General features: G+C 43.2%; 1 protein-coding gene across 3 annotated transcripts in view; it reads left to right on the top strand.

Annotated features, from left to right (window-relative positions):
* The window catches only part of IGLON5 (IgLON family member 5), a 464,875-nt gene that overhangs the window by 394,463 nt on the left and 54,361 nt on the right, over nt 1-16,051 (top strand). For all 3 annotated transcript variants that reach the window (XM_056542891.1, XM_056542889.1, XM_056542892.1), the window contains exon 4: nt 3,842-3,961. In XM_056542891.1, the coding sequence (XP_056398866.1) occupies nt 3,842-3,961 (120 nt within the window). The remainder of the gene's footprint in view (nt 1-3,841; nt 3,962-16,051) is intronic.

Below are 16,051 nucleotides of genomic sequence, written 5' to 3'. Positions count from 1 at the left end.
TTCAACTTCCTGTAGTCGACACAGAAGTGGATGGTTCCGTTCTTTTTGACCAGGACAAGTGACGCCGGCCAGGAGCTCGGACTTTCCTGGATTACGTCTGCCTCTTTCATGTCAGCCAGCATCTTCTTGACAGTCTGATACCTGCCGGGCACGACTGGACGGTGTCTTTCCTTGATAGGTGGGCTGTCACCTGTGAGGATTCGGTGCTGAATCATTGAAGTCTGCCCGAAGTCTGTGGGGTGCTTGCTGAAAGCCTCATGGTACCTCTTGGCAACATTGATGATTCCTTTGTCCCTTGGGGTAGTGTTGTCTCCAACCTGGAGTTGCTCCCACCAGGGCTCTGGAGGGCTCACACTGGATCCTTTAGCCACTTGAGCTGCACGCTGTGGGGCCACCAGACGTTCTGTCACAATGTCTTTCGACTCCAAGATGTACAGCTGGGCTACAGGAGTGTATTTGGGCAATATAGTAGCAGAATCAGACAGGTTTACTAACCGCATCGGGACTTTCCCGTTGGTGACAGTGACAAGGCTTCTCGCAGCTCGAACAAGAGGATGATCTTGCAATTGCATAGGTTCCAGCAGGGCTTGATAGTCCCTATTCTTGACTCCGGGATGGGCACGACACCAGATGATGGTCTCTGTGTTGGGTTGTAAGGTGACCGACCTGATGTCTTGCACTCGTACTCTGCAGATTTAACCTCGCTTGTTGACAAACTTCTGCTCCGCCTGTAGAACTTTTAAGTGGTGCTGCGCAGCCCGCTGGCCTGAAGGGGACATATGGGGAAGAGAGACAAGCAAGGCATCTAACACTTTATCCCCAATATAAACTGGGTAGACCCCTTATCTTTCACATTGATTACAATCCCTCCCTGCCCGGTATGTACATGCTTTCCCAACTGAATGGTTGGCTCCCAGTATCCATGTCTGGGGACTGGTTGCCCATTACCCACAACTACTCTGAAGTTAACATCCTCAGGCTCACACAATAAACTACTGTCCCAATACTAAACATTTTTAGGTATAGTAGACACTTGCGACCCTGTATCTATCAACGCCTTCTACAATAATTTTTACATAGGGGCAGGAGGTGACAATAGAGAGTCCTGACTGAGGTCGTTTGGGGATTGGACGTGATGACTGTTTTCCTGAGGGCCGGTCCGCAACCTCAGGGGAAATCCATTTAAATCCCAGCACTGCAGCAGGGGCAGGTTTTCTATGTAGGGGCAGTTCACGGTCAGGTGGAGTGGCCCGGGTGACAAATTCCTTCACTGCCTTAATCAGTTGTTCAATGTCCTGCCTAACACACTGAAAATCTGAGGCTGCAGTGACTGGCAAAATAGAGGACCAATAGTGGCTGGTGATGGAGGTGGTATAGATCTGGCTACCACCCCTAGTGGCTCTGGAACAGGTGTAAGGGGCGCACAAGCTTCCTCTAACTCAGTCCCGGACTCAATTGGATAGCCAGTCTTTTGAAAGCGGGGAAGGACAAGTCGGGGTTTTGGACCGCTAACATTCTCAGCTGGGCTTTGTCCCATCAATAAATCTGTCCATTAACACCTTGTTGCCATGCTCGGGAGTTATACTATCTAGTTTTTGGACAGTCTCTAGAGCATTCTGTAGAGCTATGGCATATGCTCTCAAGGTCTCACATGGCTTTTGCCGCCTTTCATACAGCCAGAGACATACCTCTGATGGAGAATGTGGCTCAAATACCTGGTACAGTCCTTCAAAGATCTGCTCTACAGTCGCCTTCTCGGAGGCTGGCCAGGTGCGGACCTCCTCTAGCGCTGGTCCCTGGAGTTGTCCTGTGAGCAATTGCACCTGTTGATTAGGAGGGAAAGAGTCGTAGTGACCCCCACTTTTTCCACACCCGTCACGCGACCAAACGCCCTAACCACCAACTGTTCCCTTTCTAAGCAATGAAGGAAGCCGTTCCACCACTAGAGCTTTATTTGTTGCGGGATCCCGCTGCTTTGCTGGTTGTTTTATTGTTTTGTTGTCTTTTATGTCTCTTTCGTCAGCCGTTTATGAAGCAATATATCAGGAAAGTAACAATAAAGAAGTGTATTCTAGATGTAGTTTATAAACAGTTTTCGGAGGGGAAACTGTTTCATTGTTCGCAGCTGCACATCGGAGGCACAAAATAGTCCTGGAGGCGAAATTCACATATTATTATTGTCTTATTACCGAGACGAATAATAACAAATCAGAAGGAACAATGTTTCTCTATTTGTGTAAATCAGACAGGGGCTGCCCCTACTCATATGTCTGCTGTCTCCTCTGGTGACAAGTGGGTGGCAGTGGACCCCGCTGCTCCCAGACCTTATGATCAGCTGCTATTAGGTGTGTGCAACAGTGCCCCTGCAGGTAAAATGAGGCAGTGCAGGGAGCCATAGTTGCCCCCCTAATTATGGCTCCCTAAACCCATAGCCCATCCTTGTCCTCTCATCAACCTATTTCATTTTCTAAATATCATTCATTAGCTATATAGAGCAGTTTCTCCTCTTTGTTTATCCTGACATGCATGAAGTTAGGAAATGGCATCATCCAGCCATCCACTCTGTCTCTGTCCAAATCCCTCTCTGAAAGCAGTTCCCACCGTCCTGAGAGACACAGACCATGGGGTTTCTGCACTGATAAGTCATGCTCATTAGTGCTGAGAACTGGGAGATGTGTGCAGCCTCAGCCAATCAGACACTGAACCTCTCTCTGCTGCTCGGAGCAGAAAGGTGGGGGCTGGCAGAGAAAAGCTGCAATGATTGCTGGGAGATGTAGGCAAGGGAAGAATTGTATTATGATTATGTACAGGGGTCAGGTCATGTTGGGGGTTGTAGTGTTCTATGTATATGGTATAGTAACATTGTATTATAATCAAGTCCAGTGGTCGAGTCCTGTTGGAGGTTGTAGTGTTCTATGTATATGGTATAATAGAATTGTATTATGGCCGGGTCAAGTGGTCGGTCATGTTGGGGGTTGTAGTGCTATATTGATATGGTATAATAGCATTGTATTATAATCAAGTCCATGTTGGGGGTTGTAATTTTCTTTGTATATGGTATAATAGAATTGTATTATGGTCAATTTAGTGGTCGGTCATGTTGGGGGTTGTAGTGTTCTATGTATATGGTATAGTAACATTGTATTATAAACAAGTCCAGTGGTCGAGTCCTGTTGGGGGTTGTAGTGTTCTATGTATATGGTATAATAGAATTGTATTATGGCCGGGTCAAGTGGTCGGTCATGTTGGGGGTTGTAGTGCTATATTGATATGGTATAATAGCATTGTATTATAATCAAGTCCATGTTGGGGGTTGTAATTTTCTTTGTATATGGTATAATAGAATTGTATTATGGTCAATTCAGTGGTCAGGTCATGTTCTGGGGTTGTAGTGTTCTGTGTATATTGTATAAAATCATTGTATTATGGTCAGTTCATGTTGGGGGTTGTAGTGTTCTGTGTATATTGTATAAAATCATTGTATTATGGCCAGTTCATGTTGGTTGTTGTAGTGTTCTGTGTATATTGTATAAAATCATTGTATTATGGTCAGTTCATGTTGGGGGTTGTAGTGTTCTATGTATATTGTATAAAAGCATTTGATTATGGTCAGTTCATGTTGGGGGTTGTAGTGCTCTATGTATGGAGTCTGGGCATGCCGAAAGTTGTAGAATTGCAACAGCTGGAGGCTCACTGCTTGGAAAACACTGACCCAGAAGCGCAGAAGAAGGTGACTCAGAGATTTCTAGTTAATGAGAAATAAATCAAAAATTTCAGTTTTTCATGTTTTTATATAAAAACATGATTTTAATAAATGTGACTTTATGTTTTTTTTTCCCAGTTCCGGCCAGAATCGTGAACATCTCGTCCAGCATCACCGTGAACGAGGGAAGTAACGTCAACCTCATGTGTCTCGCTGTGGGCAAACCGGAACCGACCGTGACCTGGAAGCAGCTGAGAGGTGAGGTCATTCTGATACCAGGGACCGTCCTGTTCACACCTGATGTATATGGGCACTGGGCATCACCAGGTCCCTGGAATGTGCATTAAAGATGTGAAAAACGTTCATCATTTACAGGCCCAAAGCCTGAGGCTGCACTACTGAGACATCCTAATAACATGTCCCCTGCTGATTCTGTTGTCATGGAAACCTTGTAAGGATCCAGTCCCCACATATATAAACATCCACCTCATACCTGGCACTAGGCAGAAATTGATAGGTTATGTTGGGGGTTGTAGTGCTCTATGCATGGAGTATACAATAATTAGTATACGAGAGTTGCAACAGCTGGAGGCACACTGGTTGGGAAACACTGTTCTAGATATTCTAGAACAGTGACCAGGTGAACGGCTTGAATTGGCCTTAAAGGGGTATTCCAGGAAAAAAAAAACTTTTTATATATATCAACTGGCTCCAGAAAGTTAAACAGATTTGTAAATTACTTCTATTAAAAAATCTTAATCCTTCCAATAATTATCAGCTGCTGAAGTTGAGTTGTTCTTTTCTGTCTGATAACAGTGCTCTCTGCTGACATCTCTGCTTGCCTCGGGAACTGCACAGAGTAGAAGAGGTTTGCTATGGGGATTTGCTTCTACTCTGGACAGTTCCCGAGACACGTGTCAGCAGAGAGCACTTAGACAGAAAAGAACAACTCAACGTCAGCAGCTCATAAGTACTGAAAGGATTAAGATTTTTTAATAGAAGTAATTTACAAATCTGTTTAACTTTCTGGAGCCAGTTTATGTATAAAAAAAAGTTTTTTCCCGCATAACCCCTTTAAACCGGGATGTACTTATCTAAAAATGGATCTATAATATGCATAATTGTGCACTTCATAGTTACTATAGGCTGTTCTGTGCTCCTCCAGATTGTTCCAGATTGTTCTGACAGCATTTAGATTTGGATAGATCCCGGCTTGTTTTCCTGAGTGCAATGATATTCCGGCCAGAGAACAGAGATACAGAGGGATCTAAAAGTGGGAAACACACTGTGTCCAGGGGCTGTGCTGCTCATGTTCTTGCTCTAGAACAGTGTTTCCCAACCAGTATGCCTCCAGCTGTTGCAAAACGACATTCTGGGAGTTGTAGTTTTGCAACAGCTGGAGGCACCCTGGTTGGGAAACACTGTTCTAGATATTCTAGAACAGTGACCAGGTGAACGGCTTGAATTGGCCTTACCCCGGGATGTACTTGTCTAAAAATGGATCTATAATATGCATAATTGTGCACTTCATAGTTACTATAGGCTGTTCTGTGCTGTTCCGGATTGTTCCGGATTGTTAGGACGGCTTTTTATCCTGAGTGCAATGATATTCCGGCCACAGATACTGAGGGATCTAAAAGTGGGAAACACACTGTGTCCAGGGGCTGTGCTGTTCATGTTCTTGCTCTAGAACAGTGTTTCCCAACCAGTATGCCTCCAGCTGTTGCAAAACGACAACTCCCAGCATGTCCGGACAGCCTTCGGCTATCCGTACAAGCTGTGAGTTGTAGTTTTGCAACAGCTGAAGGCATACTGGCCGGGAAACACTGTTCTAGATATTCTAGAACAGTGACCAGGTGAACGGATCGAATTGGTATTAAACCGAGATGTACTTATCTAAAAATGGATCTATAATATGCACAGGGCTCTGCATGATTGTGAACGTCATAGTTACTATAAGCTGTTCTGTGCTGTTCCGGATTGTTCCGGATTGTTAGGACAGCATTTAGATTTGGATAGATCCCGACTTTTTATCCTGAGTGCAATGATATTCCGGCCAGAGATACTGAGGGATCTAAAAGTGGGAAACACACTGTGTCCACGGGCTGTGCTGCTCATGTTCTTGCTCTAGAACAGTGTTTCCCAACCAGTGTGCCTCTAGCTGTTGCAAACTACAACTCCCAGCATGTCCGGACAGCCTTCGGCTGTCCGGACATGCTGGGAGTTGTAGTTTTGCAACAGCTGAAGGCATACTGTTTGGGAAACACTGTTCTAGATATTCTAGAGCAGTGACCAGTTGAACTACTTGAATAGGCATTAAACCGGGATGTACTTATCTAAAAATGGATCTATAATATGCACCGGGCTCTGCATGATTGTACACAGTATAATAGAATTGTATTATGGTCAAGAGCAGTGGTCAGGTGATGTTGTGGTCAGGTGATGTTGTGGTCAGGTGATGTTGTGGTCAGATGATGTTGTGGTCAGGTGATGTGATCAGGTGATGTTGTGGTCAGGTGATGTGATCAGGTGATGTTGTGGTCAGGTGATGTTGTGGTCAGGTGATGTTGTGGTCAGGTGATGTTGGGGTCAGGTGATGTTGGGGTCAGGTGATGTTGGGGTCAGGTGATGTTGGGGTCAGGTGATGTTGGGGTCAGGTTATGTGGTGGTCAGGTGATGTGATCAGGTGATGTTGTGATCAGGTGATGTTGTGGTCAGGTGATGTTGTGGTCAGGTGATGTTGTGATCAGGTGATGTTGTGGTCAGGTGATGTTGTGGTCAGGTGATGTTGTGGTCAGATGATGTTGTGGTCAGGTGATGTGATCAGGTGATGTTGTGGTCAGGTGATGTGATCAGGTGATGTTGTGGTCAGGTGATGTTGTGGTCAGGTGATGTTGTGGTCAGGTGATGTTGGGGTCAGGTGATGTTGGGGTCAGGTGATGTTGGGGTCAGGTGATGTTGGGGTCAGGTGATGTTGGGGTCAGGTGATGTGGTGGTCAGGTGATGTGATCAGGTGATGTTGTGATCAGGTGATGTTGTGGTCAGGTGATGTTGTGGTCAGGTGATGTTGTGATCAGGTGATGTTGTGGTCAGGTGATGTTGTGATCAGGTGATGTTGTGGTCAGGTGATGTTGTGGTCAGGTGATGTTGTGGTCAGGTGATGTTGTGATCAGGTGATGTTGTGGTCAGGTGATGTGATCAGGTGATGTTGTGGTCAGGTGATGTTGTGGTCAGGTGATGTTGTGGTCAGGTGATGTTGGGGTCAGGTGATGTTGTGGTCAGGTGATGTTGTGGTCAGGTGATGTGGTCAGGTGATGTTGTGGTCAGGTGATGTTGGGGTCAGGTGACGTTGGGGTCAGGGGACGTTGTGGTCAGGGGACGTTGTGGTCAGGGGACGTTGCGGTCGCGTGACGTTGCGGTCAGTTGACGTTGCGGTCAGGTGACGTTGGGGTCAGGTGACGTTGGGGTCAGGTGACGTTGTGGTCTGGTGACGTTGTGGTCTGGTGACGTTGGGGTCAGGTGACGTTGGGGTCAGGTGACGTTGGGATCAGGTGACGTTGTGGTCAGGTGACGTTGTGGTCAGGTGATTTGCGTTGTTCTATGTATGAAGTCTAATATAACTGTATTATGGTCGGGTCATGTTAAGAGTTGTAGTTCTCTATATATTTAGTATAATGTTTAATGTATAATGTTTAGTGGTCAGGTCATGTTGGGGGTTGTAGTATATTATGTACAATAGTATAATAGAATTGTATTATGGTCGTGTTCAGTGCCAGTTCATGTTGGGGTTATAGTGTTTTTTATGCAGTACAAATGAATAATGTCCAGTGATCAGGTCATGTTGGGGGTTGTAGTGCTCTATGTACACAGTATAATACAATTGTATTATGGTCAGTCATGTTGGGGGTTGTAGTGCTCTATGTACACAGTATAATAGAATTGTATTATGGTCAGTCATGTTGGGGGTTGTAGTGCTCTATGTACACATTATAATAGAATTGTATTATGGTCAGTCATGTTGGGGGTTGTAGTGCTCTATGTACACATTATAATAGAATTGTATTATGGTCAGTCATGTTGGGGGTTGTAGTGCTCTATGTACACAGTATAATAGAATTGTATTATGGTCGGTCATGTTGGGGGTTGTAGTGTTCTATGTACACAGTATACTAGAATTGTATTATGGTCATTTCCAGTGAATAGATCATGTTGGGGGTTGTAGTGTTCTATGTACAGAGTATAATAGAATTGTATTATGTCATGTACAGTGAACAGATCATGTTGGGGGTTGTATTGTTCTATGTACACAGTATAATAGAATTGTATTATGGTAATTTCCAGTGAATGGATCATGTTGGGGGTTGTATTGTTCTATGTACACAGTATAATAGAATTGTATTATGGTAATTTCCAGTGAACGGATCATGTTGGGGGTTGTAGTGTTCTATGTACACAGTATAATAGAATTGTATTATGGTAATTTCCAGTGAATAGATCATGTTGGGGGTTGTAGTGTTCTATGTATATGGTATAATAGAATTGTATTATGTCATGTCCAGTGCTATATATATATTTGTTATAGAGCGGTATTTGGGCGTGTTGGGGGTAGTAGTGTTGTAGGTTTCCGCTGAATGCAGTACAATTGCATTGTGCTGAGATCCGTCATCTGTTCCGTGATGGCGCCGGGTGCAGTGTTCTGTTATAATAGGCCTAATTCTCGGTCCCCTCCTGAATCTATAGAGAACGTCAGAATTGTATGAATCCGCGGCATATTGTGTGCACATCTGGATTCTGGATTAAGACAGGATATTGTTGTCTACAATATGTCTGGTATCAGTACAAGATGTTGGCTGAGTGCAGCTGTGATCCGGCCTGTGATGGGATATTAGCAATACAAGATCTGGCGGGTGCGCGGTACTGTTCCGGATTGTTCTGACAGCATTTAGATTTGGATAGATCCCGGCTTGTTATCCTGAGTGCAATGATATTCCGGCCAGAGAACAGCGATACAAAAAATTGGGAACACACAGGGGGTTATTTATCAATAATGGTCTAGTCTAGATCATTTTTGTTGTTTGTGGGCTATGCGCTGTGCTGCTCATGTTCTTGCTCTAGAACAGTGTTTCCCAACCAGTATGCCTCCAGCTGTTGAAAAACTACAACTCCCAGCATGTCCGGACAGCCGAAGGCTGTCCAGACATGCTGGGAATTGTAGTTTTGCAACAGCTAGGGGCATACTGGTTGGGAAACACTGTTCTAGATATTCCAGAACAGTGACCAGGTGAACGGTCTCATTTGGCTTTAATCCGGGATGTACTTGTCTAAAATGAATCTATAATATGCACAGGGCTCTGCATAATTGTGCACTTCATTGTTACTATAGGCCGTTCTGTGCTGATCTAGAACACAGTTTTATACACTGCACACAAATTATTTACTTGCCTAGTACGCTGCTGATCTGGAACACACTGAATGTTGTGACTACAGAACATACGCAAGTCTTTATGTGTGCAAATCTAGACCACCTCCTGACTAGTGATGAGCGGCGGGGGCCATATTCGAATTTGCAATATTTTGCGAATATATTGACGGTTATTCATCCTCTGTTCGTGAAATTCGCATATTCGCTATGTTCCTTCACTTTTGTTATTTTCATGAAAAAATTTGCATAAAAAATTTGCATGTGAAAAAATGACTAAAGAAAAATGCGAATATTTGTCATTACGAATCTATAGCACTATATGAAATACCGATATTCGCGATGAAAATTTGAATTACGAATATTCGTGTTCAACACTATCTAGAACGCTGATCTATACACAAAATACTGCAGATTAATTATGTTACAAAGTACACTGCTGACCTAGAACATACGGTATGCCTCTAGAGCACAATATTGTGCACAGTTATGTACTAATAGGGTACTATGTTAAGGTGGAGCATTCTGCTCTAATCTAGAACACATCTTATACATAAAATGATTGCATCTAATCTAGAACACAGCACTATACATAATATATCTTGCACTATTCTAAAACACAAGCCTCTAGACTAGAGCAGAATGTTGTGTGTGGTCTACATTAGAACAATAGGGCACATCTTTGATACGTGTGCCCAAGCATGTTCTAGATCAGTGTTTCCCAACCGGAATTCCTCAAGCTGTGGCAATCTAGAACAGTGTTTCTCAACCAGGATGCCTCCAGCTGTTGCAATCTAGAACAGTGTTTCCCAACCAGGATGCCCCTAGAACCCTGGTTTGGAAACACTGTTCTAGATTGACAAATTGTGTAAAGAACTGTCAGGTTCTTCCATTTTAATGCAGAGAGGTTAGGTTCTTGAGTCTGATGGGCATCAGATATGGAACACTCCAGAACCTCTTATGGATGAGTCCGTACACCGTAGATATTCCATGCCTGGACCTGTAGCTGGTAGGAGGCCTCGTACCCGGCGTGGCGGAGGAGGGGTGCGGGCCCAATACATCAGGCGGTAGACAGCGCCACAGTGATGCATTATATCCATACATTATCAGCCAACCATCTGGCTTTTGATGTATTATAGCAACGCATTAAACTTATACATCATCCCCGGCACTGACTTTGATGTATAGAGTGAAAGGCCCGCCAGGGAGTCGGGGGAGCCGCTTAGATCCCAGCCAAGAATAAGAGAGGATTTCCCATTTATTTCAGGTAAAAGTATCATTAACCCTTTCATTCCCATCTACAGTGGTCCCTCAAGTTACAATATTAATCGGTTCCAGGATGACCATTGTATGTTGAATCCATTGTATGTTGAGTCCATAACTCTATGGAAACCTGGTAATTGGTTCTGAAGCCCCAAAATGTCATCCAAAAATAGGAAAAACATGAGGATTAAAGAAAAATAAGTAGATAACTAATATAGATAAAGCAAATCCTTACATATGAAAGTAAGAAAGAGCTGCAAGGAGCTGTAATCATGGTCTGTGTCAGGGTTTCCCAACCAGGGGACCTCCAGCTGTTGCAAAACTACAACTCCAAGCATACCCGGACAGCCTTCGGCTGTCCAGGCATGCTGGGAGTTGTAGTTTTGCAACAGCTGGAGGCGCCCTGGTGGGGAAATACTGGTCTATGTAGAGGACAGGAGCTTCTTCAGGGTCCTGTACAGTACATTCAATTTCCTAAAAAAAGTAAAATGGAGCCGCCCTCACCTGGTGTCCAAAGGAGCAGCTAACCCTGGTACAGGTAAATAGTGCAGAACATGTAATACATCCCTGTACTGTAGGGGGCGCTACCAGACACCAGTCACTGCATACACTTCAGAAATACAGGTAAAGAGTACAGAACATGTAATACCTCCCTGTACTGTAGGGGGCGCTACCAGACACCAGTCAGTGCATACACTTCAGTAATACAGGTAAAGAGTACAGAACATGTAATAACTCCCTGTACTGTAGGGGGCGCTACCAGACACCAGTCAGTGTATACACTTCAGTAATACAGGTAAAGAGTACAGAACATGTAATACCTCCCTGTACTGTAGGGGGTGTTACCAGACACCAGTCAGTGCATACACTTCAGTAATACAGGTAAAGAGTACAGAACATGTAATATCTCCCTGTACTGTAGAGGGCGCTACCAGACACCAGTCAGTGCATACACTTCAGTAATACAGGTAAAGAGTACAGAACATGTAATACCTCCCTGTACTGTAGGGGGCGCTACCAGACAGGAATTCAGTGCATGCACTTCAGTACTACAGTGCACGCGCTAATACAAGTGTTTTACCAGTGAATGCCCATTCTGATTGGTCGGTTCTTCCGGCCATTGACATGTTTTGCAGATCTGGACTGTCCGTACATTGTATGTTGAGTCTGGTTTCAAGTTACAATGGTCCAGAAAAGACCATTGTATGTTGAAACCATTGTATGTTGAGGCCATTGTAAGTTGGGGGATCACTGTATTTCTCTCCCCCCCACCCAATTTCCACTTATCAAGGCTATGCTATACTCCTGTATCAGTCAGATCTTACCTGTCCTTATATATATTATGCCAGGGTTATCCAGGAATAGAAACAGCTAATTTCATCCGAAAACAGCGCCACCCCTGTCCTGAGGTCGTGTGTGGTATTACAACTTGGCTGCATTCACTTCAGTGAAACAGAGCTGCAATACCGCACACAACCTGGGGACAGGGGTTTTAGATAGAAATCAGCTCTTTTTTTCTAAACCTGGATAACCCCTTTTAAGAGCCCATACACAAAATATTGTGCAAGAATCTAGAACACAGCATTGTGCGCTAACATGGTACTGTGTTAAAATGCAGCATTCAGCACTAATCTATAATGGATTGACTGTATCCACTGGACTCTGCATAGTTACTGTAAATTATTCTGTTCAGACCCAGAACACAGTCCTATACAGTGCTGTATAGAGCTGTGTTCTAGATTATTACAGAATGCTCCATGTTAACACAGTACCATATTGGCGCATAATTGTACACAATACTGTGTTCTACAGTCGCAGGGTGTGTTCCAGATCAGCGATGTACTATGTAAGTAATTATTAGTGTGCAGTGTTTTGTGTAGAACTATGTTCTAGATCAGTACAGCATGTTCTATGGTGACAATGTAGTGCACAATTATGCAGAGTCCACTGTTTATCATAGATTCATTCTAGATTACTGCAGAACGCTCTTTGTTAACACAATAACATATTGGTACATAACTGTGCACAATACTGTGTTCTATATTCATATGGTATGTTCTAGATTAGCTATGTACAATGTACGTACATAATTAGTATGCAGTGTTTGTGTATAGAAATGTGTTCTAGATCAGTACAGAATGTTCTATGGTGACAAGGTAGTGCACAATTATGCAAAGTCTAGTGTACATCATAGATTCATTCTAGATTAGTGCAAAACGCTCTTTAACACAATACCATATTGGTACATAACTGTGCACAATATTGTGTTCTAGATTCATATGATATGTTCTAGATTATCAATGTACAATGTTAGTGCTTAATTAGTGTACAGTGTTTGTTCTAGGTCAGTGCAGAATAATTTACGTTAACTATGTAGGGCACAATAATGCAGAGTCTAATGTATATCATAAATCTATTCTAGATTGGTGCAGATAGCTCCATGTTAACAAAGAAGCATATTTGTACATAATTGTGAACAATACTGTGCTCTAGAGTCGTGCGTTGTGTTCCAGATCAGCAATGTACTATATAAGTACATAATTAGTGTGCAGTGATTTGGGTATAGAACTGTGTTCTACATCAGTACAGAATGTTCTATGGTAACAATGTAGTGGAGAATTATGCAGAGTCTAGCGTATACCATATCTATTCTAGATTAGTGCAGAATGCTCTATTTTAACAGAACCATATTGGTACATAACTGTGCACAATACTGTGTTCTAGAGTCATACTGTATGTTCTAGATTAACCATGTACTATGTAAGTACGTAATTATTGAGCAGTGTATAGAACTGTGTTCTAGATCAATGCAGAATGTTTTATAATAACCATGCAGAGTTAATAGTATATCGTAGATCCATTGTAGAATAGCGCAGAATTCTATGAAAACACAGTACCATGCTAGCACACAATGTTGTGTTCTAGATTTGTGCACAATATTTTGTGTATAGAGCCGTGTTCTAGATCCGTACATCATATTGATACATAATTGTGCACAACACTTTGCTCTAAAGTCGCATGGTATGTTCCAGATCAGCAGTGTACTGCGTAAGGACATAATTAACGTACAGAGTTTTGTGTATAGAATTGTGTTCTAGATCAGCACAGAACGATTTACGTTAACTGTGTAGTGCCCAAGTATGCACAGGCTAGTGAATACCATAGATCCATTTTAGATTAGTTCAGAATGCTGTATAATAGCACAGCACCAAGCTAGTAAACCGTGCTGTGTTCTAGAGTTGTGCACAATATTTTATGTACAGAGCTTCCTTTGTTCTAGATCAGTAGAGAATGTATATATTCTCTATAGTCATATTAACACTGTAGTGCACAATGGCCTTCAGGTATCCGGGAATACTGGTAGTTGTAGCTTTGCAACAGCTGGAGGCACACTGGATGGGAAACGACTCCCTAGAGCAGTGTTTTCCAAACAGCGTGCCTCCAGCTGTTGCAAAACAACAACTCCCAGCATGCCCGGACAGCCTTTGGCCACCCTGCCGGTATTTTTATATTAAAAATACCGGCAATGCAATGGCCGGTATTCATCCAACCAATCCTCCGACTTCCAGAATGTTGCACCACATACTATACCAGTGTTACCCAACCAGAGCGCCTCCAGCTGTTGCAAAACTACAACTCCCAGCATGCTGGGAGTTGTAGTTTTGCAACAGCTGGAGGCACCCCTGGTTGGGAAACACTAACCTATACTATATACTACTATATAGTCCAACATGCTGGGAGTTGTAGTTTTGCACCAGCTGGAGGCCCCCTGTTTGGGAAACACTAACCTATACTATATACTACTATATAGTCCAACATGCTGGGAGTTGTAGTTTTGCACCAGCTGGAGGCACCCCTGGTTGGGAAACACTAACCTATACTATATACTACTATATAATCCAACATCCTGCTAGTTGTAGTTTTGCACCAGCTGGAGGCCCCCTGGTTGGGAAACACTGCTCTATTGTAATGCCAGGATACATTTGTCACATTGCTCCCCCCTTAGTCTCTTATGCAGTCACATCTCATCCTCCTCTGCAGACGCGGAGCGGCGTTGCCGTCGGTGGCAGCAGCCGTCATTGTTAATCTCAATTTCTCGCCCGCTCGCTCCACGCATAGACTCAGTTTCCATTACGGACGGCGGCTCCGCCCACCGTATTATCCACATGATTGTACCTATGCCCCGCTCCGCAGGATCGCCCAGCACGGCGTGGCAATCACAGCCGCGCCATAGCATCTAATATCAACCACTTACTAAAACATTGGAGATATAGCCCGGGCTGGAGGCTGCCGACTAACACGTCTCTGCCCCCCCGCCGCTGCGCCGGCTCCGTCTGAATTGATCTTTTCGTGCGCCTTCTTTCGCTGCATTTTTCTTTTTTTGTCTCTTCTCAGTTGGGAACATTTAACGTTGAACGAGGAGACGATATTCTAGATCTGATGATCCATCATTCCCATTCAAAGCATAAATGGAAGCGACCGGGCCCTAATGCAAAATCTATAATAGGGTCTTACACAGGGCTCAAGTTCTGCAGGAACGAGTGGGAACTGAGTTCCTGCACTTTTCCACAGCAGGAACACTGTTCCCATTAGCAGGAAGAATGCTGGACCATCCCTTTAGTGGAAATCTTGGAGGAGTTACCACACTTTTTTTTTCTAGGACTTGACCCCTGGTCTTACGGTGCCTGTACACCAGCGGCCTCCAAACTGAGGACCCCCAGCTATTGCAAAACTACAACTCCCAGCATGCCCGGACAGCCGAAGGCTGTCCGGGCATGTTGGAATTTGTAGTTTTGCAGCAGCTGGAGGCAAACTGTTTGGGTAACACTGTGCTAGATATGCCGCTACAGAACAGTGACCGTGTAAAAGCTTTGATTTGGCATTTGACCTGTTCATTTTCTAAATTAGTAGTAATCTAGAATGGATCTATAATATATGTATAATCTCGCGCTACATAGTTACTAGTTACTATAGACTATTCTGCACTAATCTAGAATGGATCTATAATATAGGTATAAACGTGTGCTACATAGTTACTATAGACTATTCTGCACTAATCTAGAATGGATCTATAATATACGTATAATCGTGCACTACATAGTTACTATAGACTATTCTGCACTAATCTAGAATGGATCTATAATATATGTATAATCTCGCGCTACATAGTTACTAGTTACTATAGACTATTCTGCACTAATCTAGAATGGATCTATAATATAGGTATAAACGTGTGCTACATAGTTACTATAGACTATTCTGCACTAATCTAGAATGGATCTATAATATACGTATAATCGTGCACTACATAGTTACTATAGACTATTCTGCACTAATCTAGAATGGATCTATAATATATGTATAATCTCGCGCTACATAGTTACTAGTTACTATAGACTATTCTGCACTAATCTAGAATGGATCTATAATATAGGTATAAACGTGTGCTACATAGTTACTATAGACTATTCTGCACTAATCTAGAATGGATCTATAATATACGTATAATCGTGCACTACATAGTTACTATAGACTATTCTGCACTAATCTAGAATGGATCTATAATATATGTATAATCTCGCGCTACATAGTTACTAGTTACTATAGACTATTCTGCACTAATCTAGAATGGATCTATAATATAGGTATAAACGTGTGCTACATAG

Source organism: Hyla sarda, chromosome 10 (assembly GCF_029499605.1).
Source record: "Hyla sarda isolate aHylSar1 chromosome 10, aHylSar1.hap1, whole genome shotgun sequence".
Lineage (NCBI taxonomy): Eukaryota > Metazoa > Chordata > Amphibia > Anura > Hylidae > Hyla > Hyla sarda.
The sequence above is the reverse complement of the archived record's forward strand: the minus strand, read 5'-3'. Positions and strand labels throughout refer to the sequence as shown.